At 38.8% G+C, this 24,253-nt stretch overlaps 1 protein-coding gene across 4 annotated transcripts in view; it reads left to right on the top strand.

Moving 5' to 3' along the window:
- The first annotated feature begins 18,587 nt into the window (after nt 1–18,587).
- The window catches only part of AQP9 (aquaporin 9), a 69,985-nt gene continuing 64,319 nt past the window's right edge, over nt 18,588–24,253 (top strand). The window contains exon 1 of one of the 4 annotated variants that reach the window (XM_040620592.1): nt 18,588–19,105. In XM_040620592.1, the coding sequence (XP_040476526.1) occupies nt 18,995–19,105 (111 nt within the window). In that variant the 5' untranslated portion in view covers nt 18,588–18,994. The remainder of the gene's footprint in view (nt 19,106–24,253) is intronic. The other 3 variants (XM_008706025.2, XM_040620593.1, XR_005831975.1) reach the window with 3 other exon arrangements.

Here is a 24,253-nt window from a genome sequence, read left to right as displayed (position 1 = left end):
ACTGAGCCACCCAGGTGCCCCAAATACATATTCTTTTCAAGTGCACATGGGACATTCTCCAGAACAGATCATATACTAGGTCACAAATCAGGCCTCAATAAATACAAAAAGATTGAGATCATACCATGATATTTTCTGACCACAACACTATAAAACTTCAAGTCAATCACGAGAAAAAATTTGGAAAGATCACAAATACATGGAGGTTAAATGGCATGCTTCTAAAGAATGAACAGGTCGACCAGGAAATCAAAGAAAAAATTGTAAAAATACATGGAAACAAATGAAAATGAAAACATGACAGCTCAAAACATTTGGGATGCAGTAAAAGCAGTCATAAGAGGGAAGTATATAGCAATACAGAGCTACCTCAAAACGCAAAAAAAAACTCAAATAACCTAACACCTGAAGGATCTAGAAAAAGAACAACAAATGAAGCCTAAAGCCAGTGGAAGAAGGGAAATAATAAAGAGTAAAGCAGAAATAAATGATACAGAAACTAAAAAAAAAAACACAATAGAACAGATGAATGAAACCAGGTGCTGGTTCTTTGAAAAAATTAATAAAATTGATAAACCCTTAGCCAGACTTATTAAAAAGAAAAGAGAAAGGACCCAAATAAATAAAACCACAAATGAAAGAGGAGAAATAACAACCAACACCACAGAAATACAAACAATTATAAGAGAATATTATGAAAAAAATCACACACCAACAAACTGGACAACCTGGAAGAAATGGATAAATTCCTAGAAACATATAAACTACCAAAACTGAAACAGAAAGAAATAGAAAACTTGAACAGACCAATAACCAGCAAAGAAATTAAATCAGTAATCAAAAATCTCCCAACAAACAAAAGTCCAGGGCCAGATAGCTTCACAGGGGAATTCTACCAAACATTTAAAGAAGAATTAATAGCTATTCTCAAACTATTCCAAAAAATAGAAATGGAAGAAAACTTCCAATTCAATCTATGAGGCCAGCATTACCCTAATTCCAAAACCAGACAAAAACTCCACTAAAAAGGAGAACTACGGGCCTATATCCCTGATGAACATGGATGCAAAAATACTCAATAATAACTAGCAAATAGAATCCAACTGTACATCAAAAGAACCATTTGCCATGATCAAGTGGGATTTATTCCTGGGCTGCAAGGGTGGTTCAATTTACAAATCAATCAACATGATACACCATATCAATAAAAGAAAGGATAAGAACCATATGAATCTTACAGTAGAGACGGAAAAAGCATTTGACAAAGTATAATATCCATTCATGATAAAAACCCTCAACCAGGTGGGGTTAGAGGGGAACATATCTCAACATCATAAAGGTCATAGATGAAAAACCCACAGCTAATATCATCCTCAGTGGGGAACAACTGAGAGCTTTTTCTCTATGGTCAGGAACAAGACAAGGATGTCCGTTCTCAGGACTGTTATTTAATATAGTACTGGAAGTCCTAGCCTCAGCGATCAGACAACAGAAAGAAATAAAAGGCATCCAAATTTGTAAGGAAGACGTAAAACTTTAACTATTTGAAGATGGCATGCTAGTCTATATAGAAAACCCAAAAGATTACACCAAAAAATTGCTAGAACTGATACACAAATTCAGTAAAGTCTCAGGATAACAAAATCAACATACAAAAATTTGTTGCATTTCTATACACCAATAATGAAGCAGCAAAAAAAGAATTCAAGTAATCGATCCCATTGCAATTGCACCAAAAACCATAAGATACCTGGGCATAAACCTAACCAAAGAGATAAAAGATCTGTACTCTGAAAACTATAAAACACTGATGGAAGAAATTGAAGAGCACAAAAAAAAAAATGGAAAAGCATTCCATGCTCATGGGCCGGAAGAACAAATATTGATAAAATGTCTATAATACCCAAAGCAATCTATATATTTGTATAATCCCTATCAAAATACCACCAGCATTTTTCACAGAGCTAGAACAAACATTGCTAAAATTTGTATGGAACCACAAAAGACCCTGAATAGCCAAAGCAATCTTGAAAATGAAAAGCAAAGCTGGAAGTATCACAATTCTGGACTTAAATTATTTAACAAAGCTGTAGTGATCAATACTGTATGATACTGGCACAAAAACAGACACATAGATCAGTAGAGCAGAACAGAAAACCCAGAAGTTAACCCACACTTTATGGTCAATTAATCTTCGACAAAGTAGGAAAGGATATCCAATGGAAAAAAGTCTCCTCAACAAATGGTGTTGGGAAAACTAGACAGCAACATGCGAAAGAATGAAACTGGACGACTTTCTTACACCATACACAAAAATAAACTCAAAATGGATGAAAGACCTAAATCTGAGACAGGAAACCATCGAAATCCTAGAGGAGAACACAGGCAGCAACCTCTCTGACCTTGGTCATAGCAACTTCTTCCTAGATACATCTCCTGAGGCAAAGGAAACAAAAGCAAAAATAAACTATTGGGACTTCATCAAATAAAAAGCTTCTGCACAGTGAAGGAAACAATCAACAAAACTAGAAGGCAACCTATGGAATGGTAAAAGATATTTGCAAATGACGTATCTGGTAAAAGGTTAGTATCCAAAATATATAAAGAACTGATACAACTCAATAACCAAAAAACAAATAATCCAGTTTAAAAATGATCAGAAGACATGAATAGACATTTTTCCAAAGAAGACAACCAGATGGCCAACAGACACATGAAAAGATCTTCAGTATCACTTGGCATCAGGAAAATAGAAATCAAAAACTACAATGAGATATCACCTCACACCAGTCAGAATGGCTAATATTATAAACACAGGAAACAACAGGTGTTGTCAAGGATATGGAGAATGGGGAACCCTCTTACACTGTTGGTGGGAATACAAACTGGTGCAGCCACTCTGGGAAACAGTATGGAGGTTCCTCAAAAAGTTAAAAATAGAACTACCCTATGATCCAGCAATTGCACTACTAGGTATTTACCCAAAGGATACAGAAGTGCTGATTTGAAGGGATACATGCACCCCAATGTTTACAGAATCATTATCAACAATAGCTAAATTATGGAAAGAGCTCAGATGTCCATAGACTACTGAATGGATAAAGAAGATGTGGTACACACACACACACACACACACACTGAAATATTACTCAGCTATCAAGAAGACTGAAATCTTCCCAATTGCAATGACATGGATGGAGCTAGAGAGTATAATGCTAAGTGAAATAAGTGAGTCAGAGAAAGATGAATACTATATGATTTAACTCATGTGGAATTTAAGAAACAAAATAAATGAACAAAGGGGGGGAGAGAGAGAGGCAAACCAAGGAACAGACTCTTAACTATAGAGAGGAAACTCAGGGTTGATGGAGGGAGGTGGGTGGAGGATGGGCTAGATGGATGATGGGTATTAGAAAGGGCACTTGTGATGAGCACCAGCTGTTGTATGTAAGTGATGAATCACTAAATTCTAAACTTGATACTAATATTACACTGTATGTTGACTAAGTGGAATTTAAATAAAAACTTGGAAAAAAAGAAAAAGAAAAATGTGTGTGTGTGCACACCAGCTCATCAGTATTTTTAAAAATAATTTCAGGGGTTTTACAGATCCATTAGAGCTTATATATTGACTTTCTAGGGGGTGTTTCGTTCTTAGGTTGAAAACTCTGGAGCTCACAGGTTATGTTACTACTTCATACACATAATGAAAAGGCTTAGGGCTATAACAGCAAGATAGGAAAATATGATGTAAATTCACGAGCAACTATGGTAGAAGGCTAGGCATGCAGTCTAAGGACAGACATACATCGAAGGTGACTCCAAGACTGTAAATCTGAGAGACTAAGAGAATGAAGACACGTTAACAAGAAATGGAGAAGGTGGAAAGACAAGTAAGTTTGCCGGGAAAAGTTATGGGGGAACGCCCATGATACAGAGCCTGAAAGAGGACTTCAACTACCTCGATTCTGACCTCAGTCTGTACTTTCTAACTGATTAAGTTAGTTCTTCTTTCCAGCTTATCTCTTAACCCAGACGAAAGACCCTGCGGGCAAAGCATCCCCCGAGGGGAACTGAAACTACCCCCTCAAGCAATAACCACTGCCCTGAGCCAGCAAGACCCTGCAAAACTGATGCCAAGTCGAGGATGGACCGGACCTGTACTGCTCACCTGCACATAGCCACCAACCTCTGTCCCACATTCTCCTTACGTAAACCTGGAAGTGTTTTTGGAACTTTGGAGAAGGTCTTCGAGACACTTAGTCTGCTGTCTTCCTGGTGCTGGTCTCGCTGAAATAAAGTCCTTTCTGGTTTTGCCACTGCTCATCTCTCTACCTCGGGATTTTGTCAGTGGCCAGTGGCCACGCCTGGTCTGTGTGGGACCCATGGACCCAAGCACTCTGGCACCCATGGGCCCCAGTTACAAGCCTGCCTTTTGGGACCAAAATCCAAGTTCCTAGTTTATGTCAGAACTTAGGATCTCCAAGGGGAGCATTTGTGTGTGTGAAACACCCAGAAGGCAGACTCAGGCTGGAAGGAGCACCCCAGGACAGAGTTTTGGGGACTGCTTTCTTAGCCAGGAATTGAGTAGAGCCAAGAAGGGATGGGATGATCACCATGGAAGATACCATGGACGCCTCATGGCCGTGAGGAGGATGCCCTCAATATGTATCTATTCCTCTAATAGATATGCTCACTCCTCCCGGGGAGTCTACCCCAGATCCAATCCTGTCCACAGCAGGAGAGGAATTTAGAACTCTAGGTTAAGAATTGATTAACTCTATGATTAGTAAATTGGTTTTCATTCAGAAGGATAGTCAGACAGAAAAGTTCAGTTCATTGGTTCCCATTAAGGTAAGGAACCCTGAATTGGTACCAAAATAACAACAGCAACAATAGAAACAAAACAAATAAATAAAATGCAGGGAGTGCCTAGTGCCAAAAGGTACAACCAAGGTTGTCCCAAGAAGTTCTGGGCATCTGGCCTGAATTGATTATGGACAATGAGATCTGTGTCATTCTTTGGGGAGTCTATAAGAAGGTATCTCTCCAATATGCAGACAACTTAAGGAAAGGGTCACTCTGCATTTTATGAAGGAGACAATAGAGCATTCTGGAGAAAAGCATGGGTTCTGAAACTAGGAAGATCTTGATTCAAATCAGGGCTCCTCCAGTTTCTACCCATCCCAGGCAAATGTCCTAAGGCCAGGAAGCCTAGTTTCCTCATCTTTAAGAACTGCAAAAACAATACCTTCCTTTACAAGGATGTTGTCAACGTTATGTGTGGTAATATTCATAAAGCAATTTGCGTGGTGCCTGGCGCATAAAAAGTGCTCGATAAGTGGTGGCTGTTGTCACTGCAATTAGGCACCTACTAAGTTGTGTACCCTGGAAATGGTATGCAAATGTGAATGTGTGGTCTAATCTAATCTAGTCCTGCGTCAAATGAAGAGGGTGTTACTCTGAAACTATAACCCACTCAATTGTATTGTGAAACATCTCAGGTCATTGTGCTGTCCTAGAGGAAAGGGGCTGCTTGGAATCCAGAAAACGTATAGACCAAGAGCAGGAACAAATATTGTGTGCTTCCTGTGTGCCTTATGGATTGTGTTATATAAAAGAATTCATTTACTCCTCAAAACAGTCCTCTGAGGTATGAGCTATTATAATCCCCTTTCTAGAAAAGAAGAAGCTGAAGTGCAAAGCTGTTAATAACTTGCCTAAAGTACCACACCTATTGAATGGTGACAGGAAAATAGACACTCAGGCTCTCTTAACTCCGGGGCCTACACATTCAACCCCATACTCTACTCTCTCTCAGAAGAAGGAATAGTCTCCTGAACTGCTGATGGAGTCCTAACCAACGGACACATGTTCTAATTCCTTCCACGGATACATCCCCACAGTAGAAACAGGTACACTAATCAGGTTACTCTCTGAATCCTCTCCAGGGCAAAGTGATAAGGAGGAGGGTGCTAGACTATTGATTGAAGAAGGATTCTGGTTGCTGGAAATAAGTAGATTCAGTGCCAAGAGTTATCTGAAGGACAGAACCCAGGGGTGAGAGTCAGGTGGAAAACCAGGGACCATCTAAGGAAATATCAATCCCAGACCGGTTGAACTGAAAGGTGAAAACCTGGTTGAGGGAAAGGAAGTATGAAAAGAAGCCAACAAGATGCAGTCATCAAATTCAGCTGAATTTGGATCCTGGAGAGAGAATCCCTGAGTGCGGAATGGGAAGCAGCTCCTTTTTGGAAGGGAGCCAGCCTGTGTATGGAAAGAGCAATTATTAAGGCAGCCAGTGCCTCCTGTGCTAACCCATGTTTTCCAAGTCGGCTTCTATGAAGACAGTACTACTGAAGAGGTGTGCGTGGATCAGTGGAGTGACATGCTGGTTTTTCACATTACAAACTAGTAAGCAGGCCAGTCATTTATTAGTCAGCACCAAGTGAATTTGGTAACTTGAGTCAGGCTTCCAGGGCTTAGTCACATGTAGGAAACATAGTAAAATTGTTTCAGACCTAAGGAGCTGAAGACAACATCCTGGGTCTCAGGTGATCCCATTTGAAGGACAATCTCCTTTCATAAGAGAGTTATTCAGCCTTTTTCCTTAATACCTTTTTAGGGACAAGAAGTTCAGGAATTCTATGAACTTAGAGTTCACCCAGTTTGATCATTCATGCATTTGTCAGATTTATCAACAACAATCTATGTGGTTTCTTCATTGGATTGAGATAATCTTAAAGGCCCAGGCTGTTCTCATTGATCTTCATGTGCCCAGCACCTCGCACAGTGGCAGGCACGTGTATACTCAAAAACTGTTTGTTGAACTGAACAACTGTGGATAAGAACAATGTACCAGCCTATAGACAATACGGGTAATATACCCAATATGTTTCAGGGAGTGGATAAAGATATCATTTTACCTCTCTCTGTGTACCAAATATAAAAGATATTTTTAAATGATAGATTGAATGTTCATTTGAAAAATGTGACTGCCATTCTGTTCAAACTGATTGTAATGTTTTCCTTCACGTTCTTTCATGAGCACATGTTCCTCATGTTCTGCTAGCATACCAAATTTTAACAGTTAAACCCTTTGATGTCATAGAACAAACAAAAATAAAAGTGACCTTGCTTTAGTCAACGCACTTTCCCTTAAACTCTGTGAGCAAACGTTTGGGTAAACAGATACTCTTTGTCTTTGTACCCAGAAGATCAATGAACTCAGATAGTAGAGGTCATGAAAATAATGGAGTCAAAGATCCCTTCACTAAGCACACATTAGTTATGTCTCTGGTCAAGTCAGATGATTCAATCAAAATGGAGTTGACTTTAGGTTTTTTTCTGTAGTGCCTACGTGGTTATTAATTGATTGGTTACTTTTATTAATTCAACTGCTTAAGTACCTCAGCTATGTGGAGATTTGATCAATCATTCAGAGATTAATCTGCAAAAGGTCTACATGGGGGGCCACTATCATAGTCTCTAAATGCTTTGTATTAAACTAGAACACGTTTAGAGGATTTTGAGAGTGTACTTCCATTGGGAAATACAGCATTTCAAAACACACTCTTCACTTACTACCAAGGACAAAAGTTTTGCTGCCAACGGTGTGTTTTGCAGTGAGTTCCTAGATAATGGTCTATTTGAAAATATGATTCTGTTTTACAATCTCTAGTGATCATTGTACTTTTCATCAGCTAAGAAGTTAATTTTTAAGAATCATAATAATTAAGCCCTCAGTGGATTCAGGAGATGAGAGAAACTACCTCCCATGTGTGCCTCGGTGTCTCATGGGAGTCTCCTACAAGTAAGTCTTGGAGAGAGAGCTCCAGGATGTTCTTTAGCTTAGGATGCCACGTGTTCTCTGAGGATCAGGTAAATGTTACCTTCTACTTAAACCCTTTATTTAATGTCTTTATTGGGGAGTGGACCAGTGATCATGGCTGTCTCTCCCCATTGTGCTATAATAAATATAAAGTTACCCCCGAAAAGAGCTCTAAAAACCGATATTGGTGCTCTGTGCTCTAATGGAGCAGTTAGAATTAAAATTTGTGGAGTAGCTTCTAAAAGGAAGGCCTTCTGATCTAGCACTCTCATAGATATGACTGACAATGTAACCAACGGAACAAGTGCTAGCTACTTGCTAGAACAAGAAGGAACTCCAGGTCCTGGAGAGCACACTGGGCTATTATACAGCACAGTTGGCATTTGGGGCTTTCCACTGGCAGAGTTTGAAAAACAAGCAATGCATTTCTGTCCCAATTGCTGAGAGATTTGGAGGGGCCCTTCAGTGTCTTTCTCAGGATATTGCATCCGGCATCCTTGCTAGTGGGGTGATGCATGGACTTCCAGGGCAATGGGCGCCCTTGCGGGACTTGTGACTCCTCACCCTGATCCCCAACCTAACGAATATTTTCGGGTCCTGAAATCCTAAAGTCTCAGCTATAATAATAACTGAGCTATGCCCAGCTGTCGTTGCAAATGCACTGTCAGGAGGGCACCTGCTTTTGTTTTCACAGTTCTGCAGATGGATTTGTAGATCACTCCCGTCCTGTGTGATCAGCTTTGTGTAATTGAGAGATGCACATGGCTGGGGCCGTCGAGTCCATCCAGACCAAGCGGCACTTGCCAAGGCCTTGACCTCAGCCTCATTCTCCACAGAGCTGCAATTCTACCTGAGAAATGTTTTCCCAATTACAGTGTGTTCATTCTATGAAATAGCAGACTTATAAAGAAACTAGGAAAGGTCAAATAAAAATCTACCCATAAGCCAAGATCTTTCAGTTTGTGACAAAATCAGACTTCTCTATTGTGTTTGAGCAATGGTAGAAGGTACGTTGGATCCAGAGTCCAAAGGTTCCAATTTGAATCCTCACTGTCCCACCAACTGCATGGTTTTGGATAGGTCACTGCTCTTTCCTGGGCTTCAGTTTCTTCAACTGAAAGTGAAGATTCTCTTCACTTCCTAACTCCACGTGTGTTTATTCAAAGCTTACATGCCATGGGCACATGGGTGTCCAACACAGTCAACATAGTTTCTAACCTTCTAGAAAGCATCAGTGTGGCATGAGACACCAGCCAAGTAGCAAAAAGTTGTAATTTATATCTGCCTCTTTTTCTTTACATAATTGTTTTGAGATAAAAATAAATGATTTATGCAATGCTATATAAACTGTGAAAAGCTATTTAAAAAGGTCCATCATTCTGCCCATACTTTATTCTCCATAAATATTTATTAAATTGTACTTCTATGATGACCATTTTATTGTGAGAGGATTTGTGTGTTTGGTAAAGACAGATTTACAGGCTTTCTTAATTCATGAAATTGAAGTACCTTAAAATAAGAAGATGTTTCCAAAGCAGAATATTTGACAGGACCACGTGTGGTCTCTGACGGGCTCTCTGCTCTCTCTAATTCTTTCCCAAAGCCTCATCCACCTCGCATCAACCTCTAAGACACACCACTCCTTACCGAACTCTGAAGTGAGTGACTTAAGCCCACTGACCAGGGGTCGTGTAGATAGGGTGAGTCTCAGAACACAGGGGGCAGATTAGGATGGGGAAGTCTGTTGTGCACATTACTAGTCAATTTTGTTTAAGCTGAATATTTAAAAGTTTGTTTCTTGGGTCATGTAAAAATGTCCCTGTACCATGGTGCCTGATTAAAAATGCCTACATTGGAATGTCACATAAGTGAAAACATTTCTGAAAGGAAAGACCACTGGCAAATTTGAATATCACAGCACATAATTATAAGCTAGACACATTCCAATACATTAACATTAGAATTAATTTTGAAAACTGTTTCTAAGTTTGATTTGAGTCATTTTCAAAGCATCCCATGCCATGAAAAAAATGGAGAAAGCTTATTTATTTGTATGACAGATGTTTACTGTGCTAAGCCTTTTAGGTCATATCAAGAAATATAAAACAGCTCTTACTTTTGAAGAGTTTATCACCAAATGGGGAGGAAAAAAACACACACATGCATACACACACACACACACACACACACACACAAGAAGGGTTAAGAAACTGTATATGATTAAGAGTGAAGTGAGTAATTTACACCATGAGTGGTATGGGCATTTGACTGTGGGAATTTAAGCATTTGATTATGGGATATTTCACTGTTCAGTGGAATTGTGAGAGTTCATAAATGAGTTAGAAAGTGGGCTTGGCCTTCAAAAGAAGAAGTGAATAGGGTTTGGACAGGAAGAGAGGCAGAGGAAGGGCATTCCAGATGAAAGGTAGAGGTGAGTAATTTACACCATGAGTGGTATGGGCATTTGACTGTGGGAATTTAAGCATTTGATTATGGGATATTTCACTGTTCAGTGGAATTGTGAGAGTTCATAAATGAGTTAGAAAGTGGGCTTGGCCTTCAAAAGAAGAAGTGAATAGGGTTTGGACAGGAAGAGAGGCAGAGGAAGGGCATTCCAGATGAAAGGTAGAGCACAAGCAAGGACTTATAGGCAGAAATGAGCAAGGCATTTAGTGAGAACTGTATGGGCCCTTCTAGATAAAATGGAGTGCATCTTGTTGGGGGATATCGATATGTATATTTGGGCATATGAGGAAGAGTGATATTTGTGGAAGACCTTGAATGTCAGTCAAGGGAGTTTGGACTTGACCCTTCAGAGTATGGGGAGTCAATGAGTTTTAGGGGAGGGAATGTTGTAATTAAATCATGTTTTGAAAAGATTTCTCTCTCAAGGGTGTATACGGTGAATCAGTGAGGAGAGGGAAGCAGGGAGTTCATTATTTTTTTCTGTTATTTTCAATGTTGTTTTATTTTTTCTCTTTATTAATAAAACAAATATAAAGTATAAAAATTCATGATACAGTGAACATCTATGAACCCATTTCCCAATTTCTGATGAGCAGTAGGACCATTATCTGACAGTCTCCTGTTTGGTTCCTCAAATCTCTCCCTTCTCCCACGACCTGATAACTAACCCCTATCTTGAGCTTTTTGTTTATCATCCTTTTGCATTTCTTCATAGATCTAGTATCTAAGTTTGGTCCCTAAAAATATATTAAACAATTTTGTATAAAAATGAAAATTAATTAATTAATCAGTAAACTTAAAGAAATAAGAACAGTAAAAGAAGTTAATATAAATCAGAAGAAATATATGAAGAAAAATGAGAAACTAGTTGACCTTAAATAAAACAAAACGATAATTGACAAATAAATTCAAGGCATGCTTCTTCAAATATAACAATAAAAGTGATACACTTCTAACAACTGAGATCAGGGAGAAAAGAGAGGAAAGTATAAGTAAATAATGCATGAAATGAAAAAGATGTTTTAAAATTGTATGATGTATCTGCATTAATTATTTTGAGAATCTGCATTAAAAAAAGAATTTATAGGAAAGTGTAACTAACCGAAATTCACTTAAGACATATAAACAACAGTGACTGTGATAGATGTTAAAACATTCTCAAAGATCTACTATCCCAAAAGGAGCTTGGCTCAGATTTGTATATAAATGGAGACTATAATTTTTTAAGGAACAGATATTTCTTGGATTATTTAAATAGTTCCATAAAATAGAGAAATATGGAAATCTTTCCAGCTCATTTGTTCATGGGTAGTATTAGTATGATATCGAAGTCTGATAAATAAAATACAAATCACCTATTTATAATTTTAATGGTGAATATCCAAGCCAAAAAAGTAAAAAAACTTATTAGAAAATTATATCCAGCAGTATATGTGTATGTGTATCATGACCAAGTAGGGTCTTTTCAGGAATGCAACGTATTTTAACAGTAGAACATTTAAAATACAGTATAATTAATTAATGACATATGGTTAACAGAGTAATTTTTTAAATGCAATATCCTCATTAAATATTCAAAAGACATTTGATAAAACCCAATATCCATTCCTGTTTTTTAATAACATTTCTTAGTAAATTTTTTAAGTCTTAGTATGATAAATAGGAAACATGAAACTTAATGAATGACATAATAAAAAAATGGTCCTCAAATTCGGAAACAGTACAAAGATGCCTATTTTCATTATTATGATTCAATATTTTTGTATTTTGTAATGATTTCTGCCCATGTAATGATTTCTTGCCCAAGGCAAGAAAAAAATAATAGGAACAAATAGGAATATTAAAATAAATAGGAATATTAAAAAGGAAAAGAGTAAATGATGGTTATTTATAGTTCATAGTATATTCTATTAGCTTAATTAGAAGCCTATTTCCCTCCAAGGTTATAGGATGGCTATATGTAATAATTGAGGCTATAAGCTTCCCTGTACACGTCCAAGAGATGATAGAGACCTGGATTCTTATAGCTTTCAAAAGAATTGAGGAATTCCTTTCCAAAACCCTAGAAAGTTTCTTCTCAAATTTATTGGCCCAAATTCAATCACATTATTAAACCTGAACCAAACATATTTTTGAGGGTGGGAAAATGATTCTGATAGTCTTAGACTAATCAGTGTTTACCCTTAAACCTGAGTATAATCGATCTTTCACCCAAAGCCTATAATTACTAGAATAAAGGGTAGATATCCAAATGAAAATCTGGTAGTATTAAAAAGAGGATTTAATAGATGCCAAGTAGGCAACTAACAATTTTCACTACAATATCAACTAGAAACCTATGTGAAACTATAAGAAAGTTCATTAGGATGGACAGTTAATATATATATAGAAATAGAGTTTTGTTTGCAGTGGTCAGTTAGAAAAGAGAATAAAATAAGGGATTCCATCCTAACTCCAAAAATAAATACATCTAAATATCAAATAAATTTAAGAATTCGCAAGACCCAAATGGAGAATGGGTACAATGTAATTTTGTTTGAGAACATAAAAAAGACTTGAATACATGGTGAGATGGGAATTATATTTCTGAATGGGAAAATTCATATTATAACTTTATTTATAAAGTTAATGCTTTCTCATTAATTATAGTTGGGAAGACTTGGGACTTAAAAAATGATTCTAAAGTTCACCTAGCTAATAAATATTTGAAAATAATAATGAGGGGGGTACCTCATCAAAAAGCAGAAAGACATCAAAAAGTATAGCAGGACTAAAGTAATTAAAAATCACAATTTATGTTGGGGATTTTTTTTATATAGGATAGATGAAATTTCAAATCAAATAGTGTTGGAAAACTTGTCAAAATAGTTGGGAAATATATTAGAGTCCTACCTTATGCTATACATCATACTCTAGAAAACTGCAAAATTTAAGTGTGAAAAGTAAAATCATACTAGAATACTAGAAAATACTAGAAAAAATACTAGAAAAAATATAGGACAAAGTTTAATATTTTTGTAATTTTGGTGTATATCAGGTCGTTTTTAAAATAAATAACAAAGTTGGAAACCATCTAGAAAAAGGTTTATAGACTTGAGTACATAAATTTTCTAAACTTCTATGTGGCAACCAAATATCATCATAAGTTAAAGATAAATGATTAACTGGAAAATGATTTGCCACATATAACAGATAAAAGATTTACATCCTATATTGTAAGAGTGACAAAAATTAATAAAAAATTAAACATTACATTAAAAATTGGGTAGAGGACAAAAAATATGAAATTCATAAAAGAATAAATACAAATAGCTAACACATGAAAGATGTTTGACCTTACCATTAACCTAAGAAATGCATATTAAAACAATATTAATTTTTAGCTGTTATATTGGGAAAAGATTGAAAGGATTCACATTAACCAATTTTGAAAAGAATGGGAGCAATAGGTACTTTTAAAGCACTTGATATATGCCTATTCTGTGGTCAGTAAATAATTCAATTTCAAGGAAGTTGTGCTAAGAGGTAAGTAAGTATATACATAAGAATGTTCATTTAATGGTGGAAAATTAGAAACAACTGTCCATCAAAAGGAGCTAGTTCAATTATGGCGTATTTGTACAATAGAATGTTATGTAGTCATTAAAAAGATGAGTTATACAGGGGAGCCTGAGTGGCTCAGTTGGTTAAGCATCTGAATCTTGATCTCAGCGCAAGTCTTGATCTCAGGGTCTTGAGTTCAAGCCTCTTATTGGGAGTTATACATTGGCATAGAAAGATGAACAGAATATTTTAAATGGAAAAAAACCTACTAACCTAATATCAGGAGGGAAAAGAAACATTTATATAGATCTACTGAAAAAGAATTCTGGAGATATATATTCTAACCTGTTAACAGTGGTTATGTCTGAGGGCCGGGATTATGGGAGGTTTTTATGTTTTAATTTAAATACTTCTGAATTAGTTTTTTTTTTCAATGTAATATGATTTTATGCTCAAGGGGAACTGGTTATTTTTTCCCCAAATAGAAAAGAAAGAATGTGGAGAAAACCAGTGAAATGGTTGCTATGAACTGCTTGTTTATATTTCCCCCAAAATTCATACATTAAGGCCCTAATCCCCAATGTGCTAGTATTCAGAGGCGGGGCCCTTGGGAGAAAATTGATTTTGAATGAATTCCTGAGAGTGCAGCCCCCATCATGGGATTGGTGTCCTTAATGGGGGATGAAGAGATAGGAGGTCTCTCTCAGCCATGTGAGGATACAGCAAGAAGATGGCTATCTACAAACCAGGAAGTGTGCCCTCACCCAAACCCAACCATACTGGCACCCTAATTTCAGTCTTGTTGTAGTGGCCCAAACTGACTAAAACAAGGAATTTGAGGTGGAACAAATCTGAAGGAATGTTTTTCAGGATAGGTAAGACCTGAAGTTGTTTGTAGGCCCTGGGAAAGAAATCAATGGAGGAAAGAGATTGAAAGTGTGAGGACATTATTCATTAGCTGAGGTCTTAGAGGGGCTAGAATAGTACAGCAGCATCAGGGGTAGGTTTAGAAAGAAGGAAAGAAAAGAACAACACAGATAAAATTAGGGCAATTTTTTGAGAAGGAGAGGCATAAAAGGTATTATAGCTAATGAACCTGTGTTTTTCCCCAATGGATTCAGAGAAAAGTGCATCAGCTGAGCGGGTGGTTTGGGACAGCTCTCTGGAGGGGTAAAGAAAGTGTATTGCCGCTGCATAAGATGAAATGAGGCATGGTATCTCATCATCAGGTAGTGCTTATGAGATCCCTGAACTCCATCCCAGCCTTACTAAATCATCATCTCTGAAGGCGGGTGACCCTAATGTACACTAGAATCTGGAACCTCTGACATAAAAGGTTAACTAAGAATACGCACCCCCTGCTGATGCTAGATCACAATGATCTTGAATAGGATCAATCAATATATTAATATGATTTTCTCCAGCATCATTTAACGTCCTGGGAAGAGAATATTTGAGAGAAATAGGTGGCTAGGTATACTCAGAGTTGGGCGTTGGCAATGTGGATGTAGAAGGAAGTCAGTGTGTCAGTGGAACCTGAGATACTAGTAAGTGCCTTGTTAACCTGGGTGATCATGAGGTTAAGAGCCGAGTAGGGAGGAAGGAACTGAGGGACTGAAATTTATGAGGATGTGCAGCACATTTGTGAAAGAGAGTGGGTGAAATGTGAGAAGTGGAAGTTTTAGTCAGTGAGATGTGCCTTGTTGTGAAAGGTTCTCAAAGCGGAGATGGTGACACATTCCAACAATGGAATCAAAGGGGCTTCTGAACTTGGGTGGAGATAGAGTTGGCCAAGTAGAAGAGGTTGAGGAAGTGAGGTCAGAGTGTGAGATAGTTCTCCTTATGAACACCAGACTTGTTGAATCCCATGAATGGAGGCAAAGATGGTTACTCAAGGAACAACCAGATAGAGAAGAAGAGAACGTTGGGTCAGGGAGTGACAGAGTCGCGGAGAACTATAAGAGCTGGGTAGGCTGGCGCTGGAGAGTCAGCATTTCACTGCATGTAGGGGAGCATGGTTCTAGAACTCTTGGTGACAGGATGAATGGATATGTTGACAATGTACAGTGACCTCTCAGATGTCTATATGATGATAGCTGGAATTTCAGCTCAGTGCTTTGCATATGCTTCTATTTTCCTATATGATGTATTTATTTGGAGGTCTTTGTCTCTTAGACAATATAATGCCTTAGCACTAGACATCTGTTTTCCTAATTTTTGAATCCCCCATGTCTGACACATGGTATATACTCAGTAAAAGCTTTTTCTGAATGAAGGAATGAATGGATGGATGAATGAATGAATAAATGAATGAAACTTCATTTTTCCAATAGGAACTTTAGTGTAAGGGTGCAAAGGAGAGTGTGAGTTACGTTTGATGAGAAGTTGTTCATGGTGATGAAGATGAGAGTGTGACTGTCATCTGAAAGCAAAATAAAAGAGATGACAAAGATTTCATTCTCCACATGAGCATGGAATGCCCGATACTGCAAACTCAACCTCTGCTTTCTTCAAATTCTCCCCCTGGGCAAGCTCACTTTTATTATTGGCTTCAATTATCATGTCTGTGAGCACACAGACCTCTCCTCTGACTTCAGAACCAGATCCCTTCCTACTCACCATCTTCTCTCTGAAGCACCAGAGAGCCCCGAGGCTTAATCTGCACATGAATACATCAGATCTGCCACAGCAGTCCTGGTCCTCTTCGGGGTTTTCTCTCCCAGTACTTAGCACCTCCTTCCCCAGCAATCAACTTGCTGAGTCCCTCTTCTCACCTTCCATAGTCAAGTTTCCAAGTTCTTCTAATTTTAAGATATAAAGAACTCTTGAATCCTTCCATTTCTCTCCATTGTCAAAGCCACCCAGTCCTGGAATTCTGTAATATCCCCCAGTGGGTCTACATATGCCCTCTTTAGGCCCCCTCCAATCCCCTTTCCACCTCACAGCAGGGATGATTTTTTTTTTAATTCAAATTTGGTAGTTTCGTGTTCTTGCTTAAACCACCTGTGCAATTTATCATTGCTTTTAGCCCTGAATGTGATTTATAGGCTCAGTATGTGTGGTCTGACTCCCACCCATGGCTCAGGGTTCATTTTGCACTGTGTTCCTTCACTGTCTCTGGGAGTCAGGTAGTAGGTTTCTTTTGTTCTTGGACAGGCATCATACTGTTCCCACCTCTACTCCCCAAGGCCATTGTACATGCACTTCCTTCCCCACTTCATGCAGTTAAACCCTACACTTTCTACTGATCTCATCTCGGACGTGATTTCCCTGGAGAAGCCATCAGAGATCTTTCTGTTGAGGTGAAATCCCCCTCTTTTATTTGCTCATAGAAATATGTCTTCCATCCTTATAGCATACATCTCAGTTGCGATTTCATATTTCTGTGTGTATGATTATTTCACTATGCTTATCTCCCTCACTAGGCTCTAAGCTCTGTAAAGGGCAAGAACTGTGTGTGCTTTGCTAAGTGCAGTGCTTGGCACATAATGAGTATGCCATAAATATTTGTAAGATGAGTGAATGAAAAGACCAAAGAACACCCTTGTGTGGTGTTAGTTGTAGTCACAGCAATAAAGTCCTGTTTCTCTGGTCCATCCACTAGGACTTGGGAATAGTGTAGTCATAAGTAATCCTTCTAGACAATGGTATCCATGATAACTTAACCAAGAGTTAAAGCCAAAATGCTGCATTCCTGTCCTGGCTCTGCCATGGTGTGCCCTCTGGCAAGTTCTAATTGCTTTAGGCCTAATCTCTGTATTTCACCTATAGATTAGGTATCTTCTTCTGTACTTAGGTTCTCAACAGCTGTTTTCTCCAGATCTCTCCTCCCTGCCTGCCTGCCTGCTTCCTCAGCTGGAAATGACTGTAGCCTTCCTGCAAAGGGAGGGGAAGGCCTGAAAAAGAACTGGCTTCTCTGTGGGAGGACTGGGAGGAAGCACAGAGCGTGGGTACTAATTCCATGGAACTGCTTTGGTATCAGAAACAACTGCTGGATTCTATTTTTTCAGACAAACTAGTTTTGAGAAGCAAGGCTTGAGTACTTGACATGACAGAATCCTGGTCTTAAACAGCCTGTTACCTGCAAGGATGTTAACTCATCAAACTTAAATGGTATAACATGGAAGGCTTGTTTCAGTGTGCTTAATCCCTTTCTTGTTTGACTGGAATGTCTCTTTCTGGCTCAGCGATCTTCAAACAGTATAGACTTTCAAGCCACTATTGTTTATTTTCTGTGTATTTTGCTTAAATATTTCATGGTAAATGAGGGGGAGAAACTTGGTTTTCAAACTGGAATCCTTCTTCAGGAGAAAGTCAACAAGCTGCTTTCTCCATCATTCTGTGGATCCCAGTCTGTCCTCAGTAGACGAAGCCCAGCTCTAGCAACCAAAGAGGCGATCCATCCTGTCCTAAAGTCTTGCAATGTGAAACTTGCAGTGGTCTATTTGTATGTTAATTTCTCCATCTCTAGAATGGACGCAGTTGTTTTTACCACCCTTAGGGAGGTGTCATTAAACCACCAAAATGATATTGGAAGAAAACAAGAGTGATTAATTTTGCAGAACAACACATCTGTATTTTCTCCATATTCTCCAATGTGCATGAAAAGTTCCTTCAGAAGAGAATGTTTACACGGGATGTATGTATACCTGATTTGATAAACCCAAACTACACCCCAACCACCCACTTCTGAATAGGGGAAGAAAAAAATCAGAAGCCTGCAATTGTGTAACATGCAAATCTCTTCTGGACCAGAGCCCATTGCTGTGGTTTGGCAATACAACCAGCACAACATCTCTTTTCTCATCTCTTGAAAAAAAAACAAAACAAAACAAAAACCAACAGAGAAAAAAAAATACCTTGAGAATAAAGGTAATGATTAATCTATCAGGCACAAAAAGGATCGTTTGGGGGATTTCAGATTCTAACTGGCCAAGTCCGATAAACAACAGTGAACAGGGGATGACAATTTCACCAGAAGAGGATTAAGTCACGGGCTCTAATTGGGACAGCGTTTGTACAGTCAGAGAATCTCACCAGACATCTCCAGGAATCTGTGAGCAGTTGCCAAAACTTCCATTTTCACGTGCGAGTGAAGGAGGGACCAGAAGCAGCAGGTACTGGTGAAGAGAGTGGTCCTTGGAGAAACCCACGATGCAGCCTGGGAAGGGGCGAAAGGGGAAAAGCTTCAAGCAGAGACTGGTCTTGAAGAGCAGTTTAGCTAAAGAGACAATCTCTGAGTTCTTGGGCACCTTCGTAATGATTGTAAGTATTTCCTGAATTCTGACCCAGTTATGGCTCTCTTTCTACATAGCTGGTGGCGGATACTTTTGTTTTGTTTTCTTTAAGTTTGACACTAGATTCATCTCTTCCAGGAAAGAGCATGTTACTTCCAGGCTGTTTGGCTAATTTACTGGCCACGGGTTTCCATTTACTCATTTCATTTATTCACAAGAGTTGATGGGGGTGGGAGAAGGGGAGTAAACTACTTTCTTCATTTCAGAGATTTAGTCAGACCCTGAGCTGGCTTTGATTAAAGTCAGCCGTTAGAAATTTTGCTCACTGATTAAATGATGTATACCTTGTTTGCTTCCCACAAACATTGGGGTAACTCAGTCCCCTGAAACAAGGACTGGCAGTCAATAAATATGAGTGGCAAGAAACAACTCAGTAGTACAAATGCTTGGCAAGGATTATGTTGTCAGATCACTTGACTTTTAGTAAGTTGAAAATTTCCCTAGGTCGAAATATGTATTCTGCAATCATCCAGCTTTGGTTTTGTGTGATTTCCCCCCTCTATTTTCCTTAAGATCATCTCTAAAGGTCTTTAATGAGACAGTTACAAGAACCTTCTATATATAAAGGAAGGATTGATTCTAAGAACCATTTAAGGATCTTGCCCAGGGAATCGCGCAGCTATTAATGAAAGACTGGACAGTTTACTTAAGTGGCATGGGCTCTAGGCTTTCATCCTATTGCATGTTATAGTATTCTTCGGATGCTGAGTTTTTAGCTGGAGCCAGCTGGAATCTGCTCACATGTGTGAGCAGAAAATGAAATGTTCAATTATTCTCACATGCAACGACTACTGACTTTAACTTGCTTTAAAAAAAATAAATAAACCTGCTCAAAGATTCCCTACTTCAGGTATTAATAATCTCATTTTCTCAAAGTTATAGAGAGTTGCCCATAAATTTTGTACTTTAAAAATTCTCTGGTAATGGACAGCATGGTGACTACAGTTAGTAACAGTCTATTGCACATTTGAAAGTTCCTAAGAGAATAGATCTTTAAAGTTTGTTATCAGGAGAAATAAATGTGTAACTATGTGGTGATAAATGTTAACTAGACTTACTGTGGTGACCATTTTGCAATAGATGCAAATATTGAATCATTATGTTGTATACCTGAAGCTATTATAATGTTATATATCAGCTATATCCCAAAAACAGTTCTTTGCTTTGTATAAATACATAATAATTTAGGGGAATAAGCCAAGATCAAGAAACAAATGTGAACTCAAAAATTTGAACTAGTGTAAATTAAGAGAGAGTCATAAGTTTTCTGGTCTCTGAGAGCCTCTTTCTGCTGGATTCACTCAAGTACTTTCAAGGCATATGGACAACTCCTTCTTGACTGTCCTCACTCACTTGAGCTAGGAATATGGATGGGGTGGGTAGTTTGAAGGAAAAGAGAGAAAATAAAAGCCCATAATTCTTCTGATCTTACTCAGTGCTTACTGGAAAATCACCCTCAGCGAGACAAGAACTCTGGGGTCATGCTACTTGACAATTTGGTCCCAGTGAGGAGAGTGGATGTCACCACAGACTCAATTCAGCTCTATGGTGAAGTAAAGCAAATTCAGTTACAATGCTTAGTGCCCTGCAGAAAACACAGAGGAGGAAGTGAACTAAACATCCATTTTGCAATTGAAAAAGCTAAAACCTCCTTTGTTTCTTAATGAGAAGTTGTTTCTGGGTGCCTGGGTGGCTCAGATGGTTAAGCATCTGCCTTCAGCTCAGGTCATGATCTCCGAGAAGCTGTTTCATAATTCCATGCCCTCTGTGTTGAGTAAATAACAGTTGTTTCCAGCCGTTCACCATTCTACTCATACAGCTAATAGCATGCCTTCCTCTAGTATTCAAGGTGGGAGCTAAAGAAATATCTTCATATTATATGTTGAAAATAAAACTTTATATCTTCTGGTGAAAGCCAATAATTGCCTTAATGTTTCATTTCCATCTACGTTGTACATTTACTTTTAAAGGAACCTCTGATGAAATTCATGATTGTGATTATAATCTTTTTATTGAGGTTTGGGGGGTATATAAACAGGATATATTTGCACAAGCACAGTATTTTTTTAACCAATTGATCTTCATGGTTTTGCTCAACTATTAGCCAAAGTAATTGTTTCTGCTTAGTTAGAAAGCATGCGTTCTGTGTTCCTTTGTATAGTAAAAAGCTTTGCATGTTGATAAGCCATGGGCAAAAGGGAAGATGGAAAAAAAAAAAAGAGGATATACAGGATTCGTCAGTCCTTCAAATCTGGTTTTTCCCCAGATGTTGGGAGTCTGGTGCCATTTTCCCTCCTCCTCTCCAAACCTGCTCTTAGGAGAAGCATCTTAAACTCATTTACGCCATGGTGTAAATGACTGATGAGGCCCACTTATCATCAGCATTAAAGTCCTTGAAAAATTCTCTGTAAACTACAACTAAAACAGCAATGATTACGTTATAAGCCGATGAACTAGCTCTAATTCGGGCTTGTAGTCCTGGGATAAGTAGGCCTTTCGCCTTTGCTAGTGCCCGGGAGAGGTTTTGTAATGCATCTTCCCTAATGTGTAGAAGAGGTCTTGAAGCCATGAGCTGCGAAGGTAGGGAGAAAGCATGTATTAAGTACCTACCGTATGTTAACTTCTTTATATACATCTGTTTAATCCTACAATAGCTGCACTGGGAAGGCTTTATTAACACTCATAAACAGCGGGAGAAATGAGGGCTCACAGACATGAAGTAACTGGCCCAAACCAGGAAAGCACTGAACTGGGATTCTTTCTCATTCTAGAGCCTACACTTCCCATCTGGTGCTGGAATTCCTTACCCATTGTCCTTGATAGACAGTAAATCAGACTCCCTCTACTTTAACATCTCCATAACTTGGAACCGTGAGTGAGCTCTCCTTTGCCTGTGGGCATGTGAGTTTAGCTCATGGGCACCTGATGAGACCAGACCATGAGTTGTACCCCAAAGCTCTCTGAAGCAGAAAAGATGGCTCAGCGCGAGCCGACAGTTATGGGGGGAAGGTAGAGCACAGGGGACTGCTCAGCCCCCTGCTCGTGGCTCATGGCTGGGGATTTCAAGCTACACATTACATACCCAACTGCATAGAAAGTTCCTGACGTACGAAACACTCATTAAATGCTGACTCCCTTTCCCAGTCCTTGCCCCTTCCCCTCTTCCACTTGAGAGTCTTTGTAGTGTTTGAAAACAGCTGCTTTGTCTCCTTCTGGACATCTCGCAGCCTCCTTCCCCAACATCTGCCACAGAACCCTGCATGTACATAACCGGGACCCCATAAAGGTGTGTTCAATTAAAATGTCTTTCAGGGGCTGTACTTCCCAGAATCTCCGGTCATTTCTCGTAGTAGCTATGTTCACCCCTCCCTGTTCTACAGCGGAGTGATATAGAGGAGTGATCCTTTGATACAAGGGCACCCTTCCAGGGCTGGATTTATGAGTGGGTAATCATCTACTTGTGTGTTGAGAAAGACTCTAAATTCTTGTCTCACTCTGTCAAGCTTCCACATTAGAGATCTACCTTTTGGCATCTCTAAGAATGAAAACATGTAAATACTTGCTATAGGCTTGAGCCGTGCCCTGAAGGGAAGTAGAATGAGCAGAGACCTGGGGCACAGGCTATGGACGGCGTAAAGGAATGGGCAGTGCAGGAGGGAGGGAGGGAGGAAGTGGGATGGATGGTACATGAGAAATGTCAGACCCCATGTCTGCTCTTGCCTTCCTCCAAGACTTCATGAACAAACCTCCCACCTTGCCAGAGTCACTGAGTTTGACATTCTGTCTTGAAGAGATCTCAGATATGCTGACTATAGAAATTCTGGGGCTTTAAAATTATTGTTACAAAGTGTGCTCAGATCTTGGAGTGGGTCTATTCCAGACTGGAGAGTTTTTGAAACAAAAGAATATATGATTAACGTTTAGAGTAAAATAGGAAAAATTTTAAAATAAGCTAGTTCTTAAAACAAGTGCTTTGCAGGGCATAATTCAAGACACTCTGGACTGTTCCATATTTAGAATTCCCAGGTACTAGCAGGACAGCTCTGAGATAGATGCTGGTGACCCTTCTTATTGATGGGGAAGCTGAGGTATGGGCTGATGCAATCGTGTGTCCTTTGAATCAGTGTGGAGCCCAGGTGCCCTGCCTTAAGCGTACACTTGCCCTTGGTTTCCACTGTGCTTTCCCCCCAAGAAGCATAGAATGCTTTCTCAGATGGATTCTTTTTTTAAAATTCCAGTATCATTAACGTACAGTGTTATATTAGTTTCAAGTGTACTGTATAACGATTCAACTATTCTATACATTACTCAGTGCTCATCATGACAGGTGTGCTCTTAATCCCCTTCACCTATTTCACCCATCCCTCTACCCTCCAACCCTCTGGTAACCATCAGTCTGTTCTCCAGAGTTAGGAGTCTGTTTTTTTGGTTTGTCTCTTTTTTCTTTGTTTGTTTTGTTTCTTAAATTCCACATATGAGTGAAATCATGTAGTGTTTGTCTTTCTCTGACTTATTTTGCTTAGCATTATACTTTCTAGATCCATCCACGTTGTTGCCAATCTCATATAGGTTCTTGTTTATTTTTACATTTATATCTTTCCTGGAAGAGAGGGGCGGGGAGAGAGAGAGAGGGAAAGAAAGAGAGAGAGATCAACTCCATTTCGCCAGATGGAGAAACAGGTGTAACATAATTAAGAGGTTCACCCAAGGTCACCCAGCCTATGAATGCAAGAGCTGGGCTTGATATTTGACTTCAGTTATCCCTAATGTACCGTTATTTGATGAGAATTAACTCCTTTACTAGGAAAGCCCAAGAGAACCTTACTAATTTTATAACGTAAAATGCATTAGACAGTAAAGGTGTCAGAAGATAATTATGTAGACCAGACATGATCATGGCAGGGAAACTATAGAAGATCTATTAGCGTAGAGTTTATGGACCACTTCAGTACCTACGAACACACCCAAACCTCTTGTAACACAAGGGTTCTGACGTGGTTCAATCATATCTTCATGTCCCTAATGAACACATTGACCATGCATTGCACTGCGTTTCTTCCAGTGCTTCTATTTCCTGGGTTCTCCTTGAGACCACCCTGTGGCTCAGAGCAAAGGA

This window comes from Ursus maritimus, unplaced genomic scaffold, assembly GCF_017311325.1.
Source record: "Ursus maritimus isolate PB19 unplaced genomic scaffold, ASM1731132v1 scaffold_35, whole genome shotgun sequence".
Classification (NCBI taxonomy): domain Eukaryota; kingdom Metazoa; phylum Chordata; class Mammalia; order Carnivora; family Ursidae; genus Ursus; species Ursus maritimus.
Note: the sequence above shows the minus strand (reverse complement) of the source record. Positions and strands in the feature narration are given on the sequence as shown.